We start from the raw sequence: 26,382 nt of genomic DNA, 5'->3' as shown, positions 1-26,382 counted from the left end.
AGGCCATGTTATGTATGGCTCCATAATTACTCCTCTTCCCCTGGGTAGCAATTAAAAGCAGGTGCAATTGATTTTGGGGGCCATACACAACATACAATTATAAATGGGTAACTGAGTTAAGAAATGTTTATGATCTCTGGGTTCTTAGTGACATCATAAACACCTCGAGTCTGACTGATGTTGTTAAACGGCCGCCACCCGACGACCCCAGTGAAAAACATCCTATGACTCACGGTTACCCGTCTGTAACTCCATGTATTTATCATAGATCGCACGCAGTAATCGAAGAGCAAATATCGGGACACTGCAATAAAAAGCTAGAAGTATTGTTGTTAAAGGCGAAAGTTCATGCATGAGAGATTCTTGGGTGCTTCTGAAGCGGGGAATCCAAACATCAGACACTCCACAGACTTGAGTGCTTTCTGTATTGCCCTAAATAAAAAGTTATTCCCGTTGCTAGTATTGCTTTTATCCCATGATGGACATTGAAATTATGGAATGGTTTACTCCAAAAAGTCCTACTCAATTTGCAGGGCATTCATTTTCGGAAAGCAGGTGGCTAGCGTCCCCTGCAGGCCAAGCTCTGTCCACATCCTAAACTTGGTAGGGACTTGCAATCAGTTTGTGATATCACTGAAAACAAAGTTTCTGTGGGAAACGCTGTAACATTTGCCTTAACCTGCTTTGGTGGACGGGCATTCTGTTTTTGTGGCAAGATTTCCAAACAATGGTTGGAGAGTGGTTATCGTTATACGGTGTAAAAAAACTGCTCATTTTAGTAAATATATTAACTCAGTACACAGTAAAATATGCACATGAGTTGTCTTAGTAGCTCAGTGGAGTTCTCCTGATAGTATAGTTTATTATATAAGGGGTTTTCAACAAAGCATTTGCAGAGATTAAAAGCTAAATCATTACAACTTTTCTGATATAGCAATATTCCGTTGCTCCTAATTAGAAAATCACGTCTCCCTGTCTGGATTGCTGGACCCTCGGCCTTATTTAAATCTTGTGTTTCAGTGTTATCCTGCGTATTTAATTTGCATTTGAGGTTTTGTTTTTACTGCTAGGCCATGTGATTTCGGCTATGCGGCCCATATATGTATATGTGCTTTAATATGTTGATCATTAAACATTACTACACGTACGTAATATTTGATGCATTCAGAAACGCTAATGATTGTCCATAAAAGGTTCTCAAAGGAACTCTTAGGTCACACTATGCTGTCCTATTTTGATAAATAAGAACCCCCTCCTGGGAAATGCTACTTTTGAGTAAAAATATCATTTTTTTAATCCGTTATTTTATGTGTCTTTCTTGCAGGTTTAAGTGGTAATCCAGCAGATTTAGAAAGAAGACAAGAAGTATTTGGGAAGAACCTTATACCTCCGAAAAAGCCAAAAACGTTCCTTCAGTTAGTATGGGAAGCATTACAGGATGTAACGTTAATTATATTAGAAATCGCAGCCATAATATCTTTAGGCCTTTCTTTTTACCGTCCTCCAGGAGGAGAAAATGAAAGTAAGTATAATAGGCTTGTACTTTTTTTCCTCGATGTATTGTCCCTTATTTAATTTATTGATCTTCAGCTTGTCGTCATTCAGTTTTTATTCTAAAATGATAATGGTGTTGTAGCTTTGTAGAGGTTGGCTGTTTTAACGTTTAAAGAGTTGGTCAACAAGTTGGTCAACAGTTGGATTAAGAACTCATAACTTGTCAAGAGCACGTTACTTGATTTTGTTTGGGGGGAGGGGGGCCTGTGTAGCATGACAATTTCTGTCAGGCGAAAGTGTTTACATGGCTGCTCATAAATACAGACTTCAGTGAACCTGAACTGCCTTATGTTAAAATATGCTTCCAAGTAGAACAAAAAAGGTTGCTTTGTTAAGTCAGCCAAACAATAGTATTAATCGTCAATAACATTGTACAAACCCACTCTACTCTGGCATCTTTTATGGTGTGATCACTTGAGCACCTTTTCATTTTGTATAATATTAACAATACATGCTATACTATTTATATTTTTAATATGGTCTAGCTTTTTTCTTTCTGCAAGGTTATTCATGATTAATTCTTTGATTAATTAACATCAAGTAATCAATCCTATTGTTCTACTTGAAACCATTATTCTTGAGGCGTTTGTATGCCCTTGGTTCCAGGTGGTGCCTGGGCTCCCTCGGTTTCTAAAAGCCATTGTGTTTAAAATATGAGGCCACAACTCTGCGCCCTTTCGTATAACATTTTTGTTTTCCTGCATTATGAAGTTGTATGGTCTGTTCACTGTTCAGATGGAAATAAAACAGGTTCTCTGCCCAAGCTGCCAAGACCTAGTATCTGCTCCTTTTAGAGTTTGACAATTCCTCCTCGGTAAAAATGTAGGTAGGATTATAAAACATTGGTTTTCTAAATTAAGATTGCCAGCACTAGAGGTCATCTAGTTATGTTATGTTAAGGTAGGCTTGTAAAGCGCACTGTCACCGTGGGTTTCCTGGCGCTTATCTGATGCTAAGGGGGCGAAGGAAGTTAGCTAGATTGTGGGAAAAGCCAAGTTTTTAGAGATTTACGAAATTGAATGAGAGAATTAGAGGATTTGAGCGGAGGAGGGAGAGAGTTCCAGAGTTTAGGGGCCAAATGTGCGAATCTCCGACCTCCGGATCTACAGAGTTTGATAGGGGGGACAACCAGGAGGTGAAGGTGAGAAGATCTGAGATTGCGTGAAGGGCAGTAGGGACTGATAAGGGATTTCAGGAAAGCAGGGCAGGGACCGGTTAAGGAGTTGAAGGTGAGGCAGCCGATCTTGAAGGCTACCCTCGAGATGACAGGAAGCCAATGCAATTTGGTAAGGAGAGGTCTGGCGGATTGCCATTTTGGGATCCCGAAAGCCAGTCTCGCCGCTTGGTTCAGAACAATTTGTAGTCTGAGGAGAAAAGATTTAGGCAGGCTGTGATAGATAGAGTTCGAGAAATCCAAGCGGGAGAGGACAAGGGCCATGATGACTTGGATCAGGGCTTCGGGGGTCAGGAGATAGGCCACCTTCCTGATCCTGCGCAGCTGATACATGCAGGAAGAGACCACCATCCCTATCTGGGGCTTGAGGGATAGCTCGGAGTCAATAGTGACCCCGAGACTCTTCACCGAGGCCACAGGGATGGGGGGGGGGGGGCAAGCTCTGCCGGCCAGAAGTGCGGACCCCAGTGGATGGAGCTCTTGTCCGGGAGAAGGAGCTCCGTCTTCCCGGGGTTCAATTTAGGTTGGTTCTGGCTCATCCACTGGAGGATATGGGACATAACCGCCTGGAAATTAGAGATAGCAGAAGGAGAGTTAAGAGGAAAGATGAGTTGCAGGTCGTCAGCGTAGTTGAAGACGGTGACGTCCCACTGCCTCAAAGAAAAGAGAAGAGGTCGGAGGTACAGATTGAAGAGAAGAGGGGATAAGGAGGAGCCCTGGGGGACCCCGCAGAGTGAGCGCTCCCTAGGTGCCCTGAAGGTGCCCAAGCTGAGTGTCTGAGACCTCCCGGTCAGGAAGGATTCGACCCATGCCAACGCCAGGCCCTGGATGCCGGCCTGCTCGAAACGGTGGAGGAGGATGTTATGGTCCAACGTGTCGAAGGCGGCCGACAGATCTAAAAGTACCAGGGCCTGGGGGGGTACCCTTGTCAGCGCCGTTTCTCAGGGCATCCAACACGGCCAAGATCACTGCCTCCGTGGAGTGGCCGGGTCTGAAGCCGGCCTGGTTGGCCTCGAGAAAGTTAGAGCTCTCGATGAACTGTGAGAGACAGGCGGTGACGTGAGCTTCCAGGATTTTAGAGAAATAGGGCAGGAGGGAGATAGGTCGGTAGTTCGTCAGGACTGCGGGGTCGGCTCCGGGCTTCTTCAGTAAAGGCACCAGGACAGCCTCCTTAAAAGAGCTGTGCACCGTGCCGGTAGAGAGAGAGGAATTCAGCAGAGGGAGAATACAGTGAGGTAAAGTAAGGCAGATGTCCCGTAGTATGGATGGTGGACAGCAGTCGTCCGGTGAGCCGGACTTAACACGGACGGCCAGAGTGGCCAGGGATGCAGGATCTAGAGAGGGGAGATGTGTGAGGGAGAGAGCATTGTGAGGGGGGCGGACAGAATCAGCGCCAGGGGGGGTGACCAGGATAGTGTCCTTAATCATAACAATTTTCTGTAAGAAAAACGTGCTGAGCGCATTGCACGATTCCTGCGTGGGAGCCTGGGTCGGGAGCGTCCTGGGGTCAGAAGTGAATTCGTCAAGGACTTTAAAGATCTCCTTCGATTTACAGGGGGCTGATAGGATTCTTTCGGAGGCGTATGCTTTTTTGGCCGTAATGATGGCTTTTTTGTATTTGTTGCGAGCGGCCACATAAATGTCTCTGCTTGACGGACAGTAGTCTCTCCTCCACTTGCGCTCCAATTGGCGAAGTTCCAGATGTTGGGTTTTAAGTTGGGAGTTAAACCATTTATGGGAGTTGCTGTGTCGAGAGCGAGGGAACTTAGTTAAAGGGGCAAAGATATTGCTGGCTGACGTGAGCCAGTGAGAGATGTTACCGTCTGGCTCATTAGTGCAGATATCGTTAGGGAGGAAGGGACGGGTCTGTGACAGGTGAGAGAGCAATTTAGAAGAGTCAGCGGCCCTCCACTTGCGGGCGACGCCGCCCTCCTGCAGGGGGATCCTGTTATGACCGACGACAGAGATTGTAGTCTCAATCAGGGAATGGTCGGACCACACGCAAGGTGTGATCAGCGGGCAAGAGGATTTGACCCCGTGAACCCAGATGTGGTCAAGAATATGACCACCACTGTGGGTGGGAGATTTGACAAGTTGATCTAGTGGTTTAATGTTCTTCTATAGGTTTCTCCAAGTTAGTATAATAGTGCTTTCCAGGATTCAGCACCAAGATACCCTTATGGGTAATCGAGCGCTAAATAAAATGTATAACGTAACGTAAGGTGCGCTCTTCCAGTGTGCCCAGTATGTCTAACTTGAAAGGAAGCAACAGCAATAGAAATCATCTGGCAGCCCTTCAGCAGAAGTGTGGGCTTCCATTCACATTTTTAAAAGGAGTAATTTTGAAACTCCTTTCCTGATGATTCTGATCATGAAACTATTTTTTAAACCAATGTCCGTTTTCAGAATTGCCCCAAAACACGTATTTATTTTAGGCATACATCAGTGTACTTGGTTAACGAGCATGTGTTGGCGCTTAGTAGTAAACCCACAATTGGATATGGTTTTAAAATACATTTGATAGTTGCATCAATGACACCAGCCTTATGTATGTTGTTTTTTTCAATAAGTGTCTGTTCTTTTTGAACTGTATAAAAGTGCATTCACTAAAGGGTTTTTTCGAATTCATTTTACAGTGTGTGAAGCAACATCTGGTACTGGTGAGGAAGAAGAAGGTGATACGGGATGGATTGAAGGAGGTGCAATCCTTGTGTCTGTGGTTTGTGTTGTGTTAGTAACAGCTTTCAATGACTGGAGTAAGGAAAAACAGTTTCGTGGTTTACAGAATCGGATTGAACAAGAGCAGAGGTTTACGGTTGTCCGTGGTGGTCAAGTCATCCAGATACCGGTCGCCGACATAGTTGTTGGGGATATTGCACAAGTAAAATATGGTACGTATGTGTTTGCGTTACTCCCTATTTTCCTTGTGTTTTGCGTCAGACTTTGATCATGAGCTGCGTCAAGTCAGCATTATATTACTGAGTGATCTGCCAAGGGTTTGAATAGGAACATTTTGTTTAATGGTTTGAGAGAAGACGCAATAAATATGAAACTGTGCTCAAAAGTAAAGAGCGATGTACCCCCTAAATGATAAAAAAAAATTCTTTAGCGTTTTATAGAGTGCGAACTAGACCTGAGACATCGGGTATCACAGCCCTTTACATAGCATCAGATTTGTTAGGCATGGGGAGATTAAGTGATTTGCCCAGAATCACAGGATGTTGAGCGTCCGTTCCAAGACTCGAATTTGGTTCCCCAGCTTCGAGGTCGACTGCTGTAGCCGTAAGGCTACATCCTCTCCCTTCTATTTGAGTAATTCATTAAATTCGAAAAAACCCTCTGCCACTGGAACCAAATCTCAAGTAAGCACTGAGCGCTGTATAGTTTGTCATAAGTGCATTTACAAATCTTACTGTTTTGTGGGCACATAGTAGTTTGTGAATTCTGATAAATGTGGTTCTTGGTACTTTTGTCATTTTAGGTATGACTGTGAAGAGGTCAATGGCAGAAATTAGTTGAGGGAGAGGGTACAGACCTCTACAACACCATTAGCAATTTGGACGCAAACAGAGTCCAGCCATGAGCTTATGAGTGCCTGGGCTCACTTTTAGGTATCGCAGGCGTGGCTTGAGGCTCTACAACACTAAAGTTGCTGGTAGTTCCAGAATTCATGCAGTAGGAAGACTGAAGTATCGTTAAGTGATAAAGAATGTAATGACAAGTGAATCTCCAATTTCCTAACAGCGCAAGGCGATAGAAAGTCGGACAAAATCACGTTAGTGTAGGAATACAGTTAAGCAGACGACTCTTCTTTGTAGTGTTGAGGGCCAAGCCTGCTGGAGGAAAGTTGTTGCAATTTAGGAGGCCGCAGAAATGTCTAAGTATGTGTTCAAACATTTGTTCCCCTAATTAGATCGCTGGGAGCACTCTGGGAAGGGCTCTGCAGGTGATGAAGATGACTGACATGGTGGTCTGTACCAGAAAGGCATTTGTAAGTTGATACGAGTGCCCCATTGTGGGAGTAGTCGTGCTGTACTAAATTGGCATCTTGTTGCCTTCAGGCACACATTTGAAGGTCTCGTACATCTTCAGACTGCTCCTTTTTGGCACACTGCCACAGAATAAGGCCCAGTGTGTGTAAACTCATTCCTTCTAAAGTACTTCCTGTCTGCTAGTTCACAGCACTGGTACCTGGCAATGTTAGTTTCCTTTGGGGCAGGCTTCTGCACAGGCCAAGTTGAACAATTGTCCAAACATATATAAAAGCGTCATTCCTGTGGACCCTTCCCAGGGGGGCAGTTGGTTCACACCTAAGACAACAAAAGTCTGTTCAGCGAATGAAGCTGTCAAGATTGTGTGAATGAGGCCACATCCACATTCTCGTGTTGGGGACTAGAGCATTTACAAAGTGTCCTACTTTACCCAAAGTTTGCTTTTAGAATACACTCAGAAAATCAATCCAATTTAAAATTGAATGTTTTATCTGTTTTAAGTAATCTGTGTTCCATCTGCAGATGTATATAGAGTAATGCATGCTCACACAGGGCGAGGTCTTAGTTTTGACCTGTTGCTCTGCCCGGCACACTGTACCGAACACACCAGGTTTACCAGAAATGCAACTAACTCTTCGTGTCGTTAAGTTTGCATGCTTTGCACTGGTGCTGGATACAGTTGCTGCACTTTTAAAACCCATTAAGGCTGCTAATGCTTGAGAGGCTTGTCATTGTACACCGCCTGCCACCATGACACTTGCAGAAATAAAGCAGGCCACATTTGTAGCACTGCTGCCAACTGGTGGCTCTGCCACAGCCTCATCCCTCGGATAAACTGGGCAGTGTTAATAAGGAATATTGTCATGCTGCTGAACCACACGAGCAGGGCTTTAAGTGGGGGGGCTGTGGGGGGATGAGCCCCCCAAGTTTTTTGGGGGGGGGGGGCTCGAAAGGGGGCTCTAGGGGGTTCTAGTTTCGGGACTCAAAGGTCAAAGGTAGGGTGAGCAGACGTCCGGTTTTTGTTTGGTGTTACTAGTGTGGGTAACATGTCTCGATAGTGAATTACTGCCAATTTTGGTTTTCACTATTGAAGCATATATAACAAGCAAACTTACAAAATCAAAATGCAATATTTAATCAATTAAAATCAAATTTGGTGAATAATGACCATGTTGGAGAATGACCTCATGATGCATAAAATTTGAAAAAACTACAAATAATAAAATTACACTAATGACAAAAGGTATTTTTACCAATAAAAAAGAAAACAATAAACCGCATTTACCACGAATCCGGAACACGGCATGCCGTTACAGCACAGTTGTTACACCGACTGTGTTGTTACAACACTTGCCATTCTTCAGCCCATAAACATACCTGCTTTTGCTAGTCCTTCATCTCTGTTCATTTCCTGTACGCTAGGGCTTTAAGGGGGGTAGGGGGGGGGGGGGGGCCGAGACTCTAGTTTTTTTGCGGGGCCTCAAAAGGGGGCTCTATTTTCGGGCCTCAAAGGTAGGGTGAGCAGACGTCCCGGTTTTTGTTTGGCGTTATTAGTGTGGGTAACATGTCTTGATAGTGAAATACTGCCAATTTTGGTTTTCACTATTTGAAAGGCTATCTTGCCCATAGGATAACATGGGGAATGCTCTGTTACATGTTTACCTGCATATCTTCCCATAGACATATGGAATATGGTATCCCTGAGCTCAGAATTTTTATAACACATCTTTTAGTGAAGATGGTTCTTAAATTCTAAGTTTGGAAATAGCACCTTTAGAAAGTGGCTATTTTCCTGTTCAACCTTGCTGTGTGCTTCTGCCTGGTAGTGTATTGACCGTCTGGTTTGTGAATGACAGGTGCTAGTGGTGGCTCCAGGAGGCTTGCTAAGTCAGCACAAGGCTGAATAGACCCATCTGCATGTAGAGTGGTGGGAGGAGTAGCACCTGAGTCTCAATAGGGCTGTGCCTGCCTGCCACAATGCTGGCTCCACCTCCTGTGGTGTGTCTGATGGCATTGGTCCACACTCACAAATGAAGACTAGGTGCACTGGCAGAGTGCACCCAGAACTGGTTTAGATTGGGTCCAGGACCCCTCACACATAGAAGAACAAAGACTTTTGGGGTATAAAAGTAGGACTGGAGCCCCAGTAAAAATAGATTAGGAAACTTTGTGATCAAGAAGGAATCCGTGCTGAGTGTCTGGGAGCTGAGCTACAGTTGCTGTGATTGCTGAGGAAGGGACTGTCTGCTGTGTGCTGTGTCCCCCTAACTTGAAGAGGAGCTGTGCTGTGTGATTTGCCCCTCTGAAGCCTGCCTGTCTCCAAGGGCCTAAGAATTGCTGGGAACTCAGGGATACAAATGTTCTCCAGCACCCACCCTCCAGCTGCTGTGTGGGTCTCTGCGCTGTGCCTTCGTGAAGCTGCCCCCTGTGAAAACTGTCTGTGTGCTCATCGGCACACAGCTGGGGTGTAAGATCGTGAGGCCTGCTCTGCCCCAAATGTGATCTGGCCCTCGCGCTCTGTGTGTGCGGATTAACGCACCGCTGAGGAACTTTCGAGCGCCTGCTTTGCCCCCGAGCTCTGTGTGCGCATAGACGCCGCCACTCGAGCTGTGTTGTGTGCCCGAGGTCGGGTTCGCCGCTCTGAGAAGGAGCCTTGAAAACACCCTGCCAGTATTCACCGGCCTGGGATCGTCATTTCCGAGCTGCGCTCGGATTGGTCACAGCAACAAGGATTTCCCCCAGCAACGCGGAGGTTCATCAGGCGGAGCTTGCATCCTATTCTTTTATCAGAGATTTAGGGGTAATGTGTGATGCACTTCAAGAGCTCAAAGACTTATTACTCTCCTTAGAGAGGAGGGACATTACAATTGTTAATGCCCACAGACTTTTGGTTAGTCAAGTACGTATATTTAGAGCAATGAAGGACTCGCCAGGGGAGTTTGCGTCTGCGGATCAGAGAGCAGTTGACGAGGGCAAATTCAAGAATGTTCCTCTTTTCCATGGTAGAAGTAACTCTGTTGCCCCTAATGCAAATCAGTTTTACCAAAGTCTGTCTGTAAATATCAATAAACTATGTGCCCTGGATTCTGAGAAAGAACTTATAGCCAGCTTCAGTGTGCTAGATGCAGGCAACTTGCCTTCTGGTGATGAATGCATTCTTTATGGTGAAACAGAGATCCAGAAACTGTGTTCAGAGTTTCAGCTGCCAGCAAGAAATACTATCCAGGCTTTTAGACTTTTCAAAGATTTTGGTGGAAAGAAAACCCCTGAAGCATTAAAAAAGTTAGTAGTGTGCATGGAAACCCTGCCAGCAAGTAATGCAGATTGCGAGACAAGTTTCAGCGCAAAGAACTTAATTGCTAGTCCGACAAGGGCCTCTTCTTGTAGAGACCATTTCTACATTCTTATGGGTAAAACTCAATGGTCCTCCATTTGAAACATTTGACGCAAAGCTGTATGTAAAGAGTTGGCTGGCAAAAGGTAGAAGGTCTGCTGAAGAAAATTGTTGTGAGAAACCCCATCAAAGTAGACACAGTGAATATCTTCAAGGGTTTTGGGAAATCCTGCAATAGATTTCTAAGTAATGTAAATAATTTTTACATGTTTTTTTTAAAGTGTTTGGTATTTTATGGCTTATACTTAATACATATACTTTTTTGCCTATTTTATTATCCTTTGCTGGATGCGACTTCATGATTTTCTTAAGCACACAATGCTAGTTATCTTGATTTAGACCACGCCCCTAATCAAATAGGTCACACCCATTTAAGAAATTTGCCACACCCCTTTTAGAGCACCCCCAGTTTTGTTTTCCCACTTAAAGCCCTGCAGACGAGGATGTGGGGAACACACAATTGCTGATGCCTTTAACTGTGTTAAAGTAGACGACATAACCAGCAGTCTGGATGCCAGCGCTGCACGTGATACCTCTGCCCCAATATCCAGTCCTTAGTGTTATCTCATGCTAAACAATACCATTCTTCAGATTATATTCCCTGTGTCCTCAGGGGAATTTCTGAAAAATATGTTTCTGTGTTAAGTATTTCACAGTTGAAAAGCGTAGAGCTGTTTAGGGTATTGAGCTGTAGGGTATAATGTTCTCAAACAGTTTTAAAAGTCGTTTTTTTCCAGTGCCAGAGCCTCTACTTCTTGGACCATCATGAGTCTGGATTCTCTGTCATGTGATCTCCACGGTTATTCATAGACGCGGAATATACCTGGCTGTGTGCAAGATCCGGGACAATGTTACCAGATAAAATATTACATTTTTACATAATCTGTTCATATCTTGTGCTGCTTTGTTTGCGGCAAAGAAATCTAGATTTAAAGAGGCAACCTGTGGAGATCTATTACAGAATACAGTACAGGATGCGAGATATAACCTATCAGAAAACATGAGACCCAGAACTCCGGGTATGACTCCTGTTTTATGTGCCACCGAGTGTCTATAGCAAAAGACACACAGAAGATGGACGGAATGCAGAGCAAACCAAACATTCACCCCCAGTCAATAGATTTGGGTTAAATCCATCGTACTTTTGCTCCCCATTTAACTCAGATCTGTGACTTTAGGCTTACTCTCTTAGCTGTGCATGTGAACATGCAAAATCCTGTAATCTTTCGCCCTTGCTCACCAAATGCACTTTTTGAAATTGTTTGTAGTTCTTCACAAGAAGGTACTGTAATGAAGAGTAGCATCCTGTGCTAGATGTAAGCCCTTCCACTTTAATCGACTTATCCTTTATTCTTACAGTGCAGGTTTCAGCTTTCTTTCAGAATGTGTCGAACAGCAGAGAGGCCAGAAAAACATCTACTTGTGGGGTTTAATTCAAACTGCAATAATTTGACATTTAATTTCAGACTGAACAAAACAGCTACATACTTTAGGTGAGGAGAGATTATATGCCTTTTGTAGCATATCTAAGTACAATTGAATGAATATTTGATAAAATGTACGTCTGACGGTAAACATTGTTTACCACATATACTTTTCCCCGCAGGGAATTGCAAAGTGGTTGTTACAATGACCGCGTTGTAACAAGGCATACCATCACTCCGCAAGTTGGAACAACAACTTGCGCAGGGGCAGAAGGTGTTGGATTTAAAATCCAACACCTTCTCTACTGTTGCACAGACCAGAGTTAGATAGTAAATGTTACTAGTCCAACATTCAGCGCGCCCCCTTCCACAAGTCATTGTTACGACTTGCGGGGTAATGGTATGCATTGTTACAACGCAGGCGTTTGGTAATTGCTCCTAGAAAATGCATTGCTGTATATGTGCAACAGATGCCCATAACAATGCCTTCAACAATTAAATACTCACGATGCAAACCAAGTTAGTTACATAATCAATGTGAGCAAATGTAATAAGAAAGCTGTAACAAAGAATCACTGAAACTGGGGGGGGGAGGCTCAAACTGTGTAAAGTGTACGAATGTGATCAGGCAAATGTGTATATCTTTGGAATGCACTTCTCTGAACACATGTAGCATACATTTGATAGTCTTAAACTGGTTGAATTTTAATGGATATTAAGTGCACTTCACTACTTTTATTTTCATTTCAGAATACATATGAGGAAAGACTGGTTTTTCTAAACACATTTCTTCCAAAGGGATGTATGACTTCACAAAACATGCATTTAAACAATGCATGCCTTTCCCACACATCGATTACCATGCATTGTCTTTACAATGCAAGCCTTTCCCATGCATGTCTTTACTACACATGCCTTTACAATTCAAGGTAAATATATATAAAGTAAGTGAAATACTACTCCTCGCTAAACCCTAAAAACACCCTTACCACCTAATACTCCTACCCACTCCTAAAAACATCCTTACTACCCAATACCCCTACCCACCCTGAAACCCTAAAAACACCCTTACGACCAAATACCCCTACTCAACCCTAACATATATCTATTTGTTCGACCTTGCAGAGTAATGGTATGCGTTGTTACAACACGGTCGTTGTAACAACCACTTTGTAATTCCCTGCGGGGAAAAGTATACATGGTAAACTATGTTTACCGTCCGAGACGTACATTTTCTCAAATATTCATTCATTTGTACTTAGATATGCTACAAAAGGCACATAATCTCTCTTCATCTAAAGTATGTCGCGGTTTTGTTGTGTCTGAAATTAAATATCAAATTATTGCAGTTTGAATTAAACCCCAAAAGTAAATGTCTTTCTGCACTTTCTGCTGTATGACACATTCTGAAGGAAAGCTGATACCTGCACTGTAAGATTAAAGGATAAGTCAGTTCAAGTGGAAGGACTTTCATCTAGCACAGGATGCTACTCTTCATTACAGTACCTTCTCGTGAACAACTACAAACAATTTCAAAAAGTGCATTTGGTGAGCAAGGGCGAAAGATTACAGGATTTTGCATGTTCACATGCACAGCTAAGAGAGTAAGCCTAAAGTCACAGATCTGAGTTAAATGGTGAGCAAAAGAACAATGGATTTAACCCAGATCTATTGACTGGGGGTGAATGTTTAATTTGCTCTGCATTCTGTCCATTATATGTGTGTCTTTTGCTTCTCGCCCTAAGTGTGCCAGGTAGGCTCAGATGTGAGTCCCGGTCTCAATCTACACAACCGTACCCTGAGTTGTAAAGGCAATGTGTGGTAATTGATGTGTGATAAATGCAATGTGTTAAAATGCTTTGTTGTAAAGGCGGTTTCCCATTTCAAAGGTTGGCATTTTAAAATGTGTGGGTTCTCTCTCATACGAAGAGCTTTGGCACGTTATTAGTAAAAGTGGAATTCGTAATCCTATGTATGCGTGTAGGTAGAAGAAATGTTACTCTTCGACACCATATATATAGACCCTGCAGCCACATAATAGCCATGAACTAAGACACTTGATTTACCAAATTGAAATAAATGGTTCTATTAAGCAGATCCCACTCACTGATGATTTACTGATGCCATTTTAGCATATAACGCCCAGTGCAGATGTCATAACCAGACCAAGCATTTGCAATGCAGTCTGTCTTGCCTTTGGGACCTTCTATGTATTTTGTTATGAAGCACATTAGCCTGGGTACTGAACCGTCTACTGTTTAACATGGAGGGAAAGTGAGCACCAAACTGCATGACACCCCAGGTATGGGAGCACGTGGAGAGAAATATTGCCTTTGAGCTGGAAATGGTATAGTCTAAAGCACTGTTTTTATTATAAAATCTGGGCCTTCTGTGGTCAGGTCCCTGAAAAAACTAGATTTGGAAACAAATATTATTGTCTACAGGTGCTTGTGGAAGACCATTTTTATGTACTGGAATGTCGAGAATGCTGCCAGATTTTATTTTTTAAAATCCCTCAGCAGAAAGCAATTCTGGTATTTTACTGACCTTTACTGGTCTTTTTCTATCAAGACTGTTAAATAGAGGCAGTTGAACAAGCAGAAAGTAATTCTAGTAGTTTACTGACCTCTACTGGTCGTTTTCTATTAATACAGTTAAATAGAGGCAGTTGAACAGAAAACAAAGTCCCTATGCGGAAGCAGACAAGTCCTAGGGCTGATCTCCAGAGCCCGTAAAGTACATACACACAAGTATATACTAAAGTATATACAATAGGTCTCAAATGCTCGACCTAAAATTGGGGAAACACAGCTTAAAGGTGATTTCCTGACAGAATCGGTCTAACTTTAAGCCAACTAATAGAGTTGATATTGCATAACTTTCTTACCAAGTACTTCACGTGTATTACTTCAGTTGCACAGCGTGTTCTGGGTTTTGATGAACCATGTAGTGTATTTCTCAGTTATTTTATATTATATTCCTTTCATATTCCGCATTAGGTCAGACTTTTGCATAAATGTGATTTAGTTGTGGATGGTCTTCCAAATCCTCAATTTACTGCAGAAATGTCACTGCAAAATATGAATTTTGAGGTTGACTGCAGCATGTTAAATATTGCTACGACTCTAGCACATAAAATATTACCTCTTCCAATACAAACCGTTCTTCATGGACCACAGTAAAAATTCCTCAGATGGAGCAATTGACTGTGGCATGCACTCGGTAGCCACAGACCTGTTATCACTTCCAACAGTACATCTCTTCTGAGCTGCTCATGGATCTGCCAGCATATGCAACAAAATGCTATTAGAAATGGTTATAACTGGGGCTTCTTTGGCATAGACTGCATAGCTGTGTGTTTGAAGATAGGTCGGGACACCTATGGAAAGGTTGAGTGTAATTTCAAACTAGAATTAAAAGCTGCTTGCTTGCTGAGGCTAATCTGAGAAGATTCTCTATACTTTGAAGCAGAACTTAGAACACTAAATTACTTCGCTCACCCCATTCTGAGCTATTTGGTGGCAAAAGGATCAATAGGGGCGACATAGACAGGAAAGAACTAGCATATCTAATAACCCAGCATTGTTTGAGGAGGAGCCCTGCACTGTTGTGTAATACCAGTTCAAAGAGTTGGACCTGCTGCTTTATAAGTGGATAGACTCGAAGAATAAGGTGTTACACTGATCAGTGCCCTTTCCCTTAGAGGAACTTGGAGTGAACCCGGAATCCACAACCGGTGGCGACTGCTCCTTAACGGCAGTGGGGCGGCAGATCGCTGGATGGGGTTTGGGGCATGGGAAGGGAATGAAAATCAGTAAAAAAAAATCACATACCTGCTAGCCAGCTGCTGCCTCTGTCCTCTTCGGTTCATCAGTCGACTGCAGGACTCCAGGAAGCACACAACTCTCCCTGCTAATCACGACGCTGGAAAACACCAGCGTTGCGATGGTTCTGGTTGCCGTGGTTCAGCGCTCAAAGAGGGACTGGGAGGCTGTGCATGTTCTTCACCCAGGCTGTACAATACAGCCTGGTGGACAACTTCTAATGCAACGATCCTAAATGTAAAGCGCTCTGATACCCTCTTCGGCCAAGTTTGCGCTATATAAAATAAGCATCACATGAGCATGGGTCTGTCTAAATTGTAGACTAAACATTTGTGTTTGATATTTTAGGTGATCTCTTACCAGCGGACGGTGTACTCATTCAAGGGAACGATCTTAAAATCGATGAAAGCTCGCTGACTGGAGAATCTGACCATGTTAAAAAAACGTCGGAAAAAGATCCTTTATTGTTGTCAGGTATGGCCCATTTATTTCCTGTCTTATTGTCTGCATCGAGGTTTGCTATAAGGAATATTTACCTGAATGGTGTTTATTGAATGTATTAAAAAATCTGAATTTTTGTTACCCAGTTACGTAGTTCGTAGTTCTCAATGTATCCACCATGGAAGGATAATAGGCAGAGCAAACTATTTGGTATTTAACGAGTGACCCCAGGCAGGGAAACGCGAGAGGTGTCTAACCTTGATCCCTGCAGTTGGATGCATTACCCTCCATGAGATACTGACTCATCTGGTACTAGTTATAGGTACAGGGTGAAGTACCTGAAATTAATCAAGTCTTTTTAGTGTCACTCATCTTATGGCATTTTTGACATTGCTCTGATATATAAATGTTTTGCTTCACTCTCAAAATAGTAAAACGCACAATAGCTTCATAATTTGAATTTATGCCAAAAAACCACCTGTATTCTAAACAGTGAGTTATATTTATAAAGACGGCGTATATAAAATTAGTGGCAACCTTCTTTGGTACCTAACCCCTGTTGCGATTTCAGACACCCCTTTTCCACCTGTTCTATTTTTTTTAAAAAGTCTTCCGCATGCCAAAGAAAAAACCTTATTTGCTGTGTACTTGATCTTAGGTGCAGAACCCCTCCTCTCCCTTTGTTCTTCTGTTCTGTTAATTGATACTACTTTGCTCATGAAAATACTTATCTGTACCCAGCTAGCTAACCAAATAATAGCTGGATGGCCCTTACGAATAGCCCGTAGTATACTACTAAGGCACAGCAGAAGTATTAGGGCATAACAGCTTGCCCTATTAGTGTGTGATTCGATAAAGAGTATGTATACCGAATTCATCCCTCCTCCCTTTCACTCCATTATAAAAGTGGCCTATGTCCTTAGTTTCATTTGGAAAATCTAGTCCTTAATATATTAAGTCATTTTTGCTCCTTGTTTCGAAAAATATTTATTTTAAAGTTTTTATGGTTGATTGGGGTTTTTTTGTGCAAATTTCCTATTTGCATCCATTACATTTGTCATAGTGTGAATGCTGCTGTATACATTCATGATTCTTTCCTTGGTTTCTAGATGACACATAGTATTTTTTTTCAACTTTTCAAATGCATCCTTGGTGAATGAGCTGTGTTTCTCTGAGGTTTTTTGCCTGTTAAAATAATAGTGGGACTATTTTGATTTTCCTCCGATTAATCTGCCTTTTGGGAGGACAACTGTCTCTTGTCTGGTCCCTGATCTCCTTCGCTTACACTTCCATACATGGAGATTTAGCGGTGACAGCTGAGGAGTTTCAACTTGCTGGGTGAGGTAATAAAGGTGATTTGTGACCCAAAACCTCTCCACCTAATCCATCTAATCTGGGCATTGGGAGAAATGTGCTATCTGGTGTAGACAGAGTCGGCTTGATACCTTTCAGGCAAAGTTACAAGATGTTCTTTTATTTATTTTATATTTGGCCATCTGCGGTTAAAGGTTATAGGTGATTCCTCTCAGCCCATTTGTTTGCCTAAGTGTCCTACATCACCTGTTGTGAAGAGGATCTTATAGGGGTTAATGTTTATATTTATGCGAAATCCCATCATTAGGCCTGGTGTTTCTTATGTGTATGTTCTATGACCCCTTGCACAGTTGCTTTCTATGGTGCCTCGCCATCAAGAGGGTTTTTCTTATTTCATTTACTTCTCCTCCTCTCGTCTGTGAGCAGCATGCAATATCCGTTCAACCTCCATACATTTTTTTCTTTCCTGGCAAATAGGTGCTGAGAACACTGGCTTCATTTCTGTCAGAGGTTTTCTCACCCTTGTGGATCAGTCCCTAATCTTATCTACATTTTTCTCACCTCCACATCCCTCATAAGACTAGAAACTCCATAGGCTTGGTCCAAGTAGAGTCCTCTGATTTTCAGCCATTCTGGTCCTTTGAAGAGTGAGGCATTGCAAATCCACACCTGTCCAGGTAGACCATCCTAGACATAAAGACATGCTATGCTCTGGCCAAGAAGGAACCCTTTTAGGGCCTACATGCTCGGTTCACAGAGGCCAATTCTCCCTCCACAGTGTTGGGGGCAGTGTTCCGGTCTTGGGCACCTGGTAGGCTACTGCATGGGCGTCCATGCATGCATTCACCAAGCACTACTACTTCGACAGTCAAGTCGACAGAGAACCATTTTGCATGCTTGGTTACCAGGCCTTTTTAGTATGAGCCTTCTCTTCTGACCCTCCAGCTGGTGCTCTTTAAAGCAGACTTTTACTCACATGGCTGAGAATGTGTGTGGTTTTATACAAAATGTTTCTTCATTTTAGCTTCAGGACCACTAAACCTAATTTCCATGACAAAATCATTAGAGAACATTTTTCATCTCGAGGATGGTGGTAAAATCCTAGCAGAAAATAGTTATTTTCACAGGGTGAAATTGCCTTAGATTACACCGTGGTTCTGAGAATTACTATGGCAAAACTAAAAGTTTTTTTTATTGTAACTAAAAATGCTAATTGCCATTTGTACATGCTCCTTTTTCTCAGCAGCCATTCATTGAAATGCTTTTTAATTGCCCAAAATAATGGAGCTTTTTTCACCAAAAGAAAAAAGATCTACCCTTGTTTAATCTTGTATCATTCCATCCATATATTGCCATGAAGAATTATACTATTCAACAATTTTGAGAACTTTTGCCCAAATGTTGAGGGTCTGATTTACACTAGCACTCTTACCCAAGTAACCCACGTATTAGTAAATATTTACTGGGGTGGGGTAGAGTCCTTTTCTTTACCTCAGGCCCTCTGAATCGACTGCAGGCAGTAACTACCTTGGAGTGCCCTCATCCTTGAATAGATATGCTTAAATGAAGTGCATGCTCTCATGGCAAAGATATGTTATCTATAAAACCTACCTAATTGATGGATCTCACCCTTGACAAATTTAATTTTTGAGGGATTCTTCTTCTATGTGCCTCGCATTACCCGCTGATCTCCATGCCCTTGTACTGCATGTTTAACATTTGACTCTGGTGAATGTAAACGTTTATATATTGAGCGGATCTTAGTTTGCTGAAAACAGTTTTGCCTTTTTCCCCCTGCATCATGCAATCTGGTTTCTCAGCCTATTGAATATTGCCATAGTTGATGATCTGGACCCTTTGTTTTTCAAACAACTGCAAACTCTGAAAGTATATTAGAAATTATTTTCAAGTTGCCATCCCCCGGCTCCTACCATTATTTATTCAGGCAGATTGCAGTTCTATTTTTCACATAGTTTGATTATAAATATATTGGTTTTTGACTTAATTGATGCAATGTGTTGATTCCTAATACTGATTCAATCATTGTCTACCATTAACCTTCGCTTTTAGACGGAGTTAAGGAATCTAGGGAGGGTCGGCTGAGGCAAGATGGCTGCTGACAGTCTGTAGGGAGAGGATGCGCTCCCTGTTGCTCCCCGGCTCCTGATCTTACGTGCGAAAAGAGGAAGAATGATACAATAGAACGGCGGTGTTTTGAAAGCTTACATCTACTTTGTGCGGCGGCGGCTTTCATTTTGGAAAAAAACGGGGAGAAAATCAGTCTATGTGGCTGTTTATGCAGGCAATAACGGAGGTACTAACCTTCCCGGCAGTGGATGTAGTGCTGACGCGGGCATTGGCTAATGCACGTCAGCTGATGGTGAAGGCGAATACCTGGAGACGACAGTATCGGCGGTTGAAGCGATATCGGCAGCAGAGCTCGGCGGCAGCATTGTCCACAACTTGGCGCTCAATGGCGCCGAAGATTTCAAAAGTTTTGAGGGGGGGAGAAAGCTGCTTGGAGCGAGTCTGATGCTCCGGCGGCTAACCTCCGTACAAAGAAACTGACACGGACCCAGGAGGAGGCTGAGGATCTACAGCCTGCCGACCAAGGAAGGAGCACAGTACGAAGTAAGGAGGCTGGCAGCGGTGTGGGGGAAAAACCTAAGAAAAAAGACAAAAGTAAGGCAGCTTTGGCAAATAAAGGAAATAAAGGAAAACCAACAGAACAAGGGAACTTGAGGCAGCCGCTAGTTTCAGAGACTTTTTTTCCTGTTTCTGCAACTAACTCCCTGGCGTCTGGTACCGCTATAGCTCAACCAGAATCTGTGGAAATTGTGAGGTTAGACCCTGACCGCGGCTCCCTTGTGAAAGAGGTAGACAGTAACCTGTTGGTATCTAGCTTTTCAACAGAGACTGATAATGTGAAAACTCTGAATAAGAAGGCTTACAGAGATATTGAACCACCACAAGGAGGCTCATTACAGGAGAAAGAAGAGAACTCTTCTGTGCAGGACAAACAGAGGCATACAAAGGAGGGTGAAGTGGCAACTGACAATGGCAATGCTAATAGTGTACCAAACAATATAGATGTAGACGCTGGCATTATAGAGAATGGCAGTACTGTATATCATGCTGAGGAGAGTACTTTACCTCCAAACCCGGGATCAGATAACATTCTGGTTTTAACAGAGGCATTAACAGAGGCATTAAGGGAGGGACAAAGCAGTCTTAATGCTCCTAATCTGTTTGTTACAGGGGGGGATAATAACAAGACTAATATGAGTAAACATTCTGATGTGGGGGGGGTGGAAAAGGAAATGGTAATGGTAATGGTGATAATAATATGAATGACATGATTAACAGTGACCCCAAGGTTCTGATAGCTCTAACTGGTTCCCCTAATGATGAATGTTTCTTCTCTGTTAATGAAGGCGAGGAGGAAGGAGAAGAGGTGGGGGCGGTCGGGGGAGGTGAGTCGGAGGATTCTTCTACTGCAGACTTGGGGAGTGATCAGACACTGTCAGGGCTAGAAACAGGGTCTACATCTACATCAGGTTCTGGAGAGGTCTCTGACCAAGATCTAGCTGCAAAACGCAAATCCAAAGTCTTGACTAAAAAAAGGAGAAGAGCAAAAGGATCTATAAGCCCAGCAGCTATTAATGTTGCAAAGAGGCTTGACTGGGACTATGCAGCTACATCTCAGATGTATAAAGAGGGTGCTGGGGCCCTAGATGAAACCATGGGCTCCTTACGGATGAATGAGGAGAGAGTCAGGCAAGGCCAACCTGAAACCCAGACCCATAGTCAGGGACAACCTCAACGCCAAAATTCACCTATGGGGTTTGAAATGATTTTTTCAATGCTTAAACAAATTCAAACTGAGGCAAGGGTAGAGAGCCAGAGAGCCAGACAGGAAAGCAAAAAAATACAAAGTTCCCTTCGAAAAGTAAACAAAGCATGCACAGAATTGGCAGGGAGACTTACGGAGGTTGAAGGAAGAACTGTGACCCTGGAAGATGAAATGAAAGGTTGGAAGGAATTTAGACAAGATCAAGAGAAGACTAACAGTGATGTATTATGGAAGCTCGAAGATTTCGAGAATAGGCAGAGGAGAAATAATGTCAGACTCCTAGGCATTCCGGAAGGAAGAGAGGGAAAGGACGTTAGAGCCTACACAATAGAACTTCTTAAGGGAGCACTCCCAGACATAAAAGGCTGGGACTGGGAATCAGAGATTCAACGTGCTCACAGATTTCCATTCTTACAGAGGAAGGGGGATGGTTCAAACCAGCCTAGAGCAATTTTAATCTATGTGGGCAACTATTTATTGAGAGAAGAGATAATGGCCAAAGCAAGGCCACAGGCAAAATGTAGATATCAGGAGGTAGAGTTTTTTGCTAGACCAGACTTCTGCCACACAACGGTAGAGCGTAGGTGGAGACTGCGGGAACTAATAGCCCCGTTTCAGAGAATTGGTTGTGAGGCATATCTAATGTTTCCCAGTAGGCTGAAGGTGGTAAAAGATGGTCAATTCAAAATTTTCTATTCTGAGATCAGAGCGGCCGAATTTTTGGCATGGCTCAAAGAAAGGAACTCGCAGAATCACACACACTCTCAGGCACATGCCGACAGGGAACTGGTGGTAGATTTATTAGCTAAAGACAGCAGGATATAGGGTGTGGATTCTGGAAGCAGAAGAAGCACAAGAACGTAGAATTGTATAGTATTGTATTATGTAATTTTGTAGATAGGTATCAATAAGTGTGCACCTTCTTTGCCAATGGGCAGGAAGACAATAGGAGTGGGGGGGGGCAGGGGGACGCGGGGCCCAAGCAGACACAGCTGTCACACATAGGTCCCTTGGACCTATTTGCCTGTAGGGGGGGTGGGTTAGTTGGGGTGGGGGTCCAGGGTGGGGGACACAGGGGGGGCAAGGAACACAGAGTAAATTGGAAATCTAGTACACAGGAAACAGTATGGAATAAGAGGATTAACAAAATGGAAGAAATATTTGTGATGTATAAAGCCGTGGCAACAAAGTGTGTTACTTTTTTTTGTGAAATGATTAAAACTATGGTTATATTTGTCAAAAACCCAGGATGAGTATTCGAATAATGACATGGAACGTATGTGGTCTTAACAATAAGGCAAAAAGACAGAAGGCAGCAGTCTTGATTAAAAACCTAAGATTAGATTTTTTAATACTCCAAGAGACCCACATACAGGTGTCTGAAATTAGGCTCCTAGACCAGTTAGGCCTCACTGTTATAGCACACTCTAGGCAGGGAACCAGGAATAGGGGGGTTGCTGTGATGGCAAAGCAAAGAGATATCACCACTAGAAAAAAATGGGAGGATGTTTGGTGCAGATGGGCCTTAGTAGAGTGTATGGTTGGAGAAACATGGGTTACCCTTGGGTCTATTTACGGATCTACAGGAGATGATCCGGAGATTTTTGAAGAAATTGATATCGAGTTGGCAACCTGGGCTCCCTTTATATTGATAGGAGGAGATTTTAATATCAATGGAGCAGGGGGATTGGGGTTGGGGCTAGGACCCCCAGTTAAATATAAGGGAAGGAAGAAAAGAGTTTTTAAAGCAATCTATAATTTAGCTAGGAATAATGGATTACTTGATGTATGGGATACTCTTAACCCAGGACAAGATGGTTTTACATACTACTCAGCACCCCATAGAATAAGCGTGAGATTAGATTATTTTTTAATTAGTAGTCAACGCATCGATGGGGCAGAGATTGAAAGAATACCAAGGCTTTTATCGGACCACAATCCTCTTATTGCCACTTTAAAGGGCATGACAGCGGTAAGGAAGGTATCGGAGTGGACATTTGAAAAGGCACTGCTAGTGGAGGATGCATACATTCAACATATGAAGAGATGGATAACTGAATTTTTGAATATAAATAGACATACAGCACCCGTAGGGATAGTGTGGGATTGTTTTAAGGCTGGAGTAAGGGGTGAGACCATCAGCTTTGGGGCTAGAAAAAGGAAACAGGAGAAAGAAAGAAGCGATCGGGTAAAGAGGGAGTTATTGTTGGCAGAGGAGGAATTAAACAATAGGGCAGATCAAACTGATAATGGAGCTCCAACGGATTCTGCATACATGAAACTTGTAAAAATAAGAATGGAAGCAGAAGAGTATATAGCAGAGAGGGCAGCTAAACAATATACAGTGAATAGAGAGAACTGTTATGAGATGAATGAAAGAGTTGGCAAAATGTTAGCAGCTAGAACTAGACAGAAGGCATCTCTTGGTGAGATAAAAGCAATAAAAGATAGCTCAGGGATGATGGTAACCAATGTACAACAAATAAGGGAAGTCTTCAGGAACTTTTATACGAAGTTATACTCTGAAAGTGAAATAAAAAATCCTGAAGACATAATGGAGTATTTGAATTACTATGAGGGGAGGCAGTTGGATGAAACAGAGAAGCAGAGGATCGATAACTTGTTAGACCTAGAGGAAGCAAAAGCAGCTATGAAGAGTTTACCATCAGGAAAGGCTGCCGGTCCAGATAAAATCCCGTTAGAGTTTTATAAGGTGTTCTGGGAGGAGTTAGGAGGAGATATGCTTTACACTTTGAAACAGGCACAGAAGGGATGCTCAATACCGAATACCTGGTCTGAGGCTGAAATTGTGGTCATCCTTAAGAAAGGAAAAATACCAACAGATCCGGGGTCATACAGACCAATTACTCTCATGAACACAGATACAAAGATCTATTCAAAGGCACTGGCAACTAGATTCGCCAGTGTAATAACACCTCTAGTTACTACCACCCAACATGGTTTTATACCAGGACGGGGGACTACGCACCACGTAAGGAAATTAATTACCCTTATGGACAAGACAGAGGCTAGTGGGGACCCATTTGCGGTATTATTACTGGATGCTAAAAAAGCTTTCGACCGTGTATCATGGGTATATTTGTGGAGTGTTTTGGAAAAATTGGGATTTGGTAATGGCTTTTTGACAGCGATAAAGACATTGTATAGAGATCCGATTGCGGCAATTAGAATTAATGCGGGGTTAACGGATAAAGTAAAAATTGATAGGGGCACAAGGCAGGGTTGCCCATGCTCCCCGCTACTGTTTGCTATATATCTAGACCCGTTAATCCGAAGACTGGAGCTAAATAGGAATATTGCCCCAATCGTTACACTTAGGGGGGAGTGTAAGATTTTGGCATACGCTGATGACGTGGCGGTTATAACATCATCACCCACAGAGGCTATAAGATACGTGGAACAAGAGGCAAAAGAATTTGGGAAGGTGTCTGGGTATTCCTTGAACACCGGAAAAACACAAATTATAAAAAATAATAAGGCTCTATGCCAGGATTCTCGGGTGGCGCAGACGGGAACTTATCTGGGAATAACCATAACCTCAGATTTAGAAAAGATAGTAGAACTAAATATTGATCCTATTGTACGGAAAGTAGGGGGAGAGCTAGATAGATTGAACAACCTCCACCTTACTTTGGTTGGAAGAGTAAACATTGTAAAAATGTTAATTATGCCGAAATTCTTGTACCTATTTCGAACAATTCCCTTATGGTTTGATAATGTGTGGTTTAAAAAGATTGAGAATATGACTAATAAATTCATTTGGTCCAAAGGCAAAACCAGGAGGGCGGCGAGATTCTTGGCACTCCCACGAGAAAGAGGAGGATGGGCATTACCAGACTTCAAGCTTTATTACTGGGCTACTGCTCTGCAGTATATGATGGGATTAATAGGTGGAGCTGAAGCAGAAGGAGAAGACCATCTGGGGTCATTGGCAATATATGGCATATTAATGGGTGAAGAAACCAAAAATATTTTTTTGAAAAACTTTGACACGGCATACTTTAAAAGAACACGCTTCAAGACTATGTTGGGAGCATACAATATATGGAAGGCTTTTATGAAAAAGTTTGGATATATGAGAATATGGTATTTCCGGGAGATATATTCTCTGACTCAGTATATGCAGAGTGGTATCGGAAAGGGGTAACAAAACTGGGGGATGTTATGGGGACACAAGGGGTGAAACAATTTGCAATAATACAGAAAAAATTTAATTTGCCAACAAGTCACTTCTTCAAATACCTACAAGTAAGAAGTTTTTTACAAAATAAAAGAGGGGGGACAAGAGGATTTGAAAAAAATAACATTAGAAATAATAGAGACTGGAGTAGACTGTACAATTAAAAGGTTCTACGCCGAGTTAAATGAACATAGACCAGACGACATGGCTAAATGGGGGGAAACTTGGTCAACGAAGCTGGGCATAGAACAAGAATGTTTTAATGTATCATTAGAATTAGGGATAAATATTCTATGCTCTGCGTCATTACAGGCACAGCATTACAAGACCATGTACTGGCTATATTACACCCCGGCTAAATTAGCACAATGGGGGGCGACAACTGGTATAAACTGCCCTAGGTGCATGAGTGTAAATGCAGATGCTATTCATATGTTTGCAACATGTCCATGTTTAGTTACAATACTTAAGGAGATAGAAATGTTCTTACAAAGGGCATTAAAACTAGCTGCTAATCTAACACCTGTGATTATTTTGCTAGGAGTAGATGGAAGTAATGAAGATGAGGCAGGGAAATACTGTATTTTTATTGCCATGGCGGTGTATAGACTATGTGTCGCCTCTGCATGGTTAGAACAAATGGCACCATCATTCCAGCAATGGTTAGCTAGGTTGTTGAGTATATATAATCTAGAAAGAGCAATCTACTCAAGAAGGGGGAAAAACTCGAGGAAACTCGGTTTGAAAATATGGGAGGTAATAACGAAATGGAAGGAAGAAGGATGACTTGTATAGGAAATGTATATATTCTGTATATAATTGGTATATAGTGTCTAATGTATATAATGTATATAAGTGACACCAATAAGTAATTATAAGGAGAGTGATTCCATCTTAATAGGGACTGATGTAACATTTTGGTACGAAGAAGAAGTTTTTTGTTTATGGCATAATGAGTTGTAATGCGCAAATATTTTATGATTATGTATTACTGTTTTCTTTATTATTTGTTCCACGCCCCCTCTGGGTTCCAGAGGGTGGAAAATATCTAAAAATCTGTTAATAAAAAGAATTTAAAAAAAAAAAAAAAGGAATCTAGTGCACTTCTAAGGTAATTACATGTATATGATCCATTTTAATGGGTTCCAGGTATTTTTATTGTTTTATACTGGTGAGGATTTGGCTAGGCCTCTGCCATTTTTTGTATCAAC

The 26,382-nt window shown here is 42.5% G+C and overlaps 1 protein-coding gene across 5 annotated transcripts in view; it reads left to right on the top strand.

Annotated features, from left to right (window-relative positions):
* ATP2B1 (ATPase plasma membrane Ca2+ transporting 1) overlaps positions 1-26,382 on the top strand; it is a 428,175-nt gene that overhangs the window by 183,713 nt on the left and 218,080 nt on the right. For all 5 annotated transcript variants that reach the window (XM_086919543.1, XM_086919538.1, XM_086919544.1 and 2 more), the window contains exons 3-5: positions 1,325-1,522; positions 5,365-5,619; positions 15,711-15,836. In XM_086919543.1, the coding sequence (XP_086775669.1) occupies positions 1,325-1,522; positions 5,365-5,619; positions 15,711-15,836 (579 nt within the window). The remainder of the gene's footprint in view (positions 1-1,324; positions 1,523-5,364; positions 5,620-15,710; positions 15,837-26,382) is intronic.

This window comes from Lissotriton vulgaris, chromosome 1_1, assembly GCF_964263255.1.
Source record: "Lissotriton vulgaris chromosome 1_1, aLisVul1.2, whole genome shotgun sequence".
NCBI classification, from domain to species: Eukaryota; Metazoa; Chordata; class Amphibia; order Caudata; family Salamandridae; genus Lissotriton; species Lissotriton vulgaris.
The sequence above is the reverse complement of the archived record's forward strand: the minus strand, read 5'-3'. Positions and strand labels throughout refer to the sequence as shown.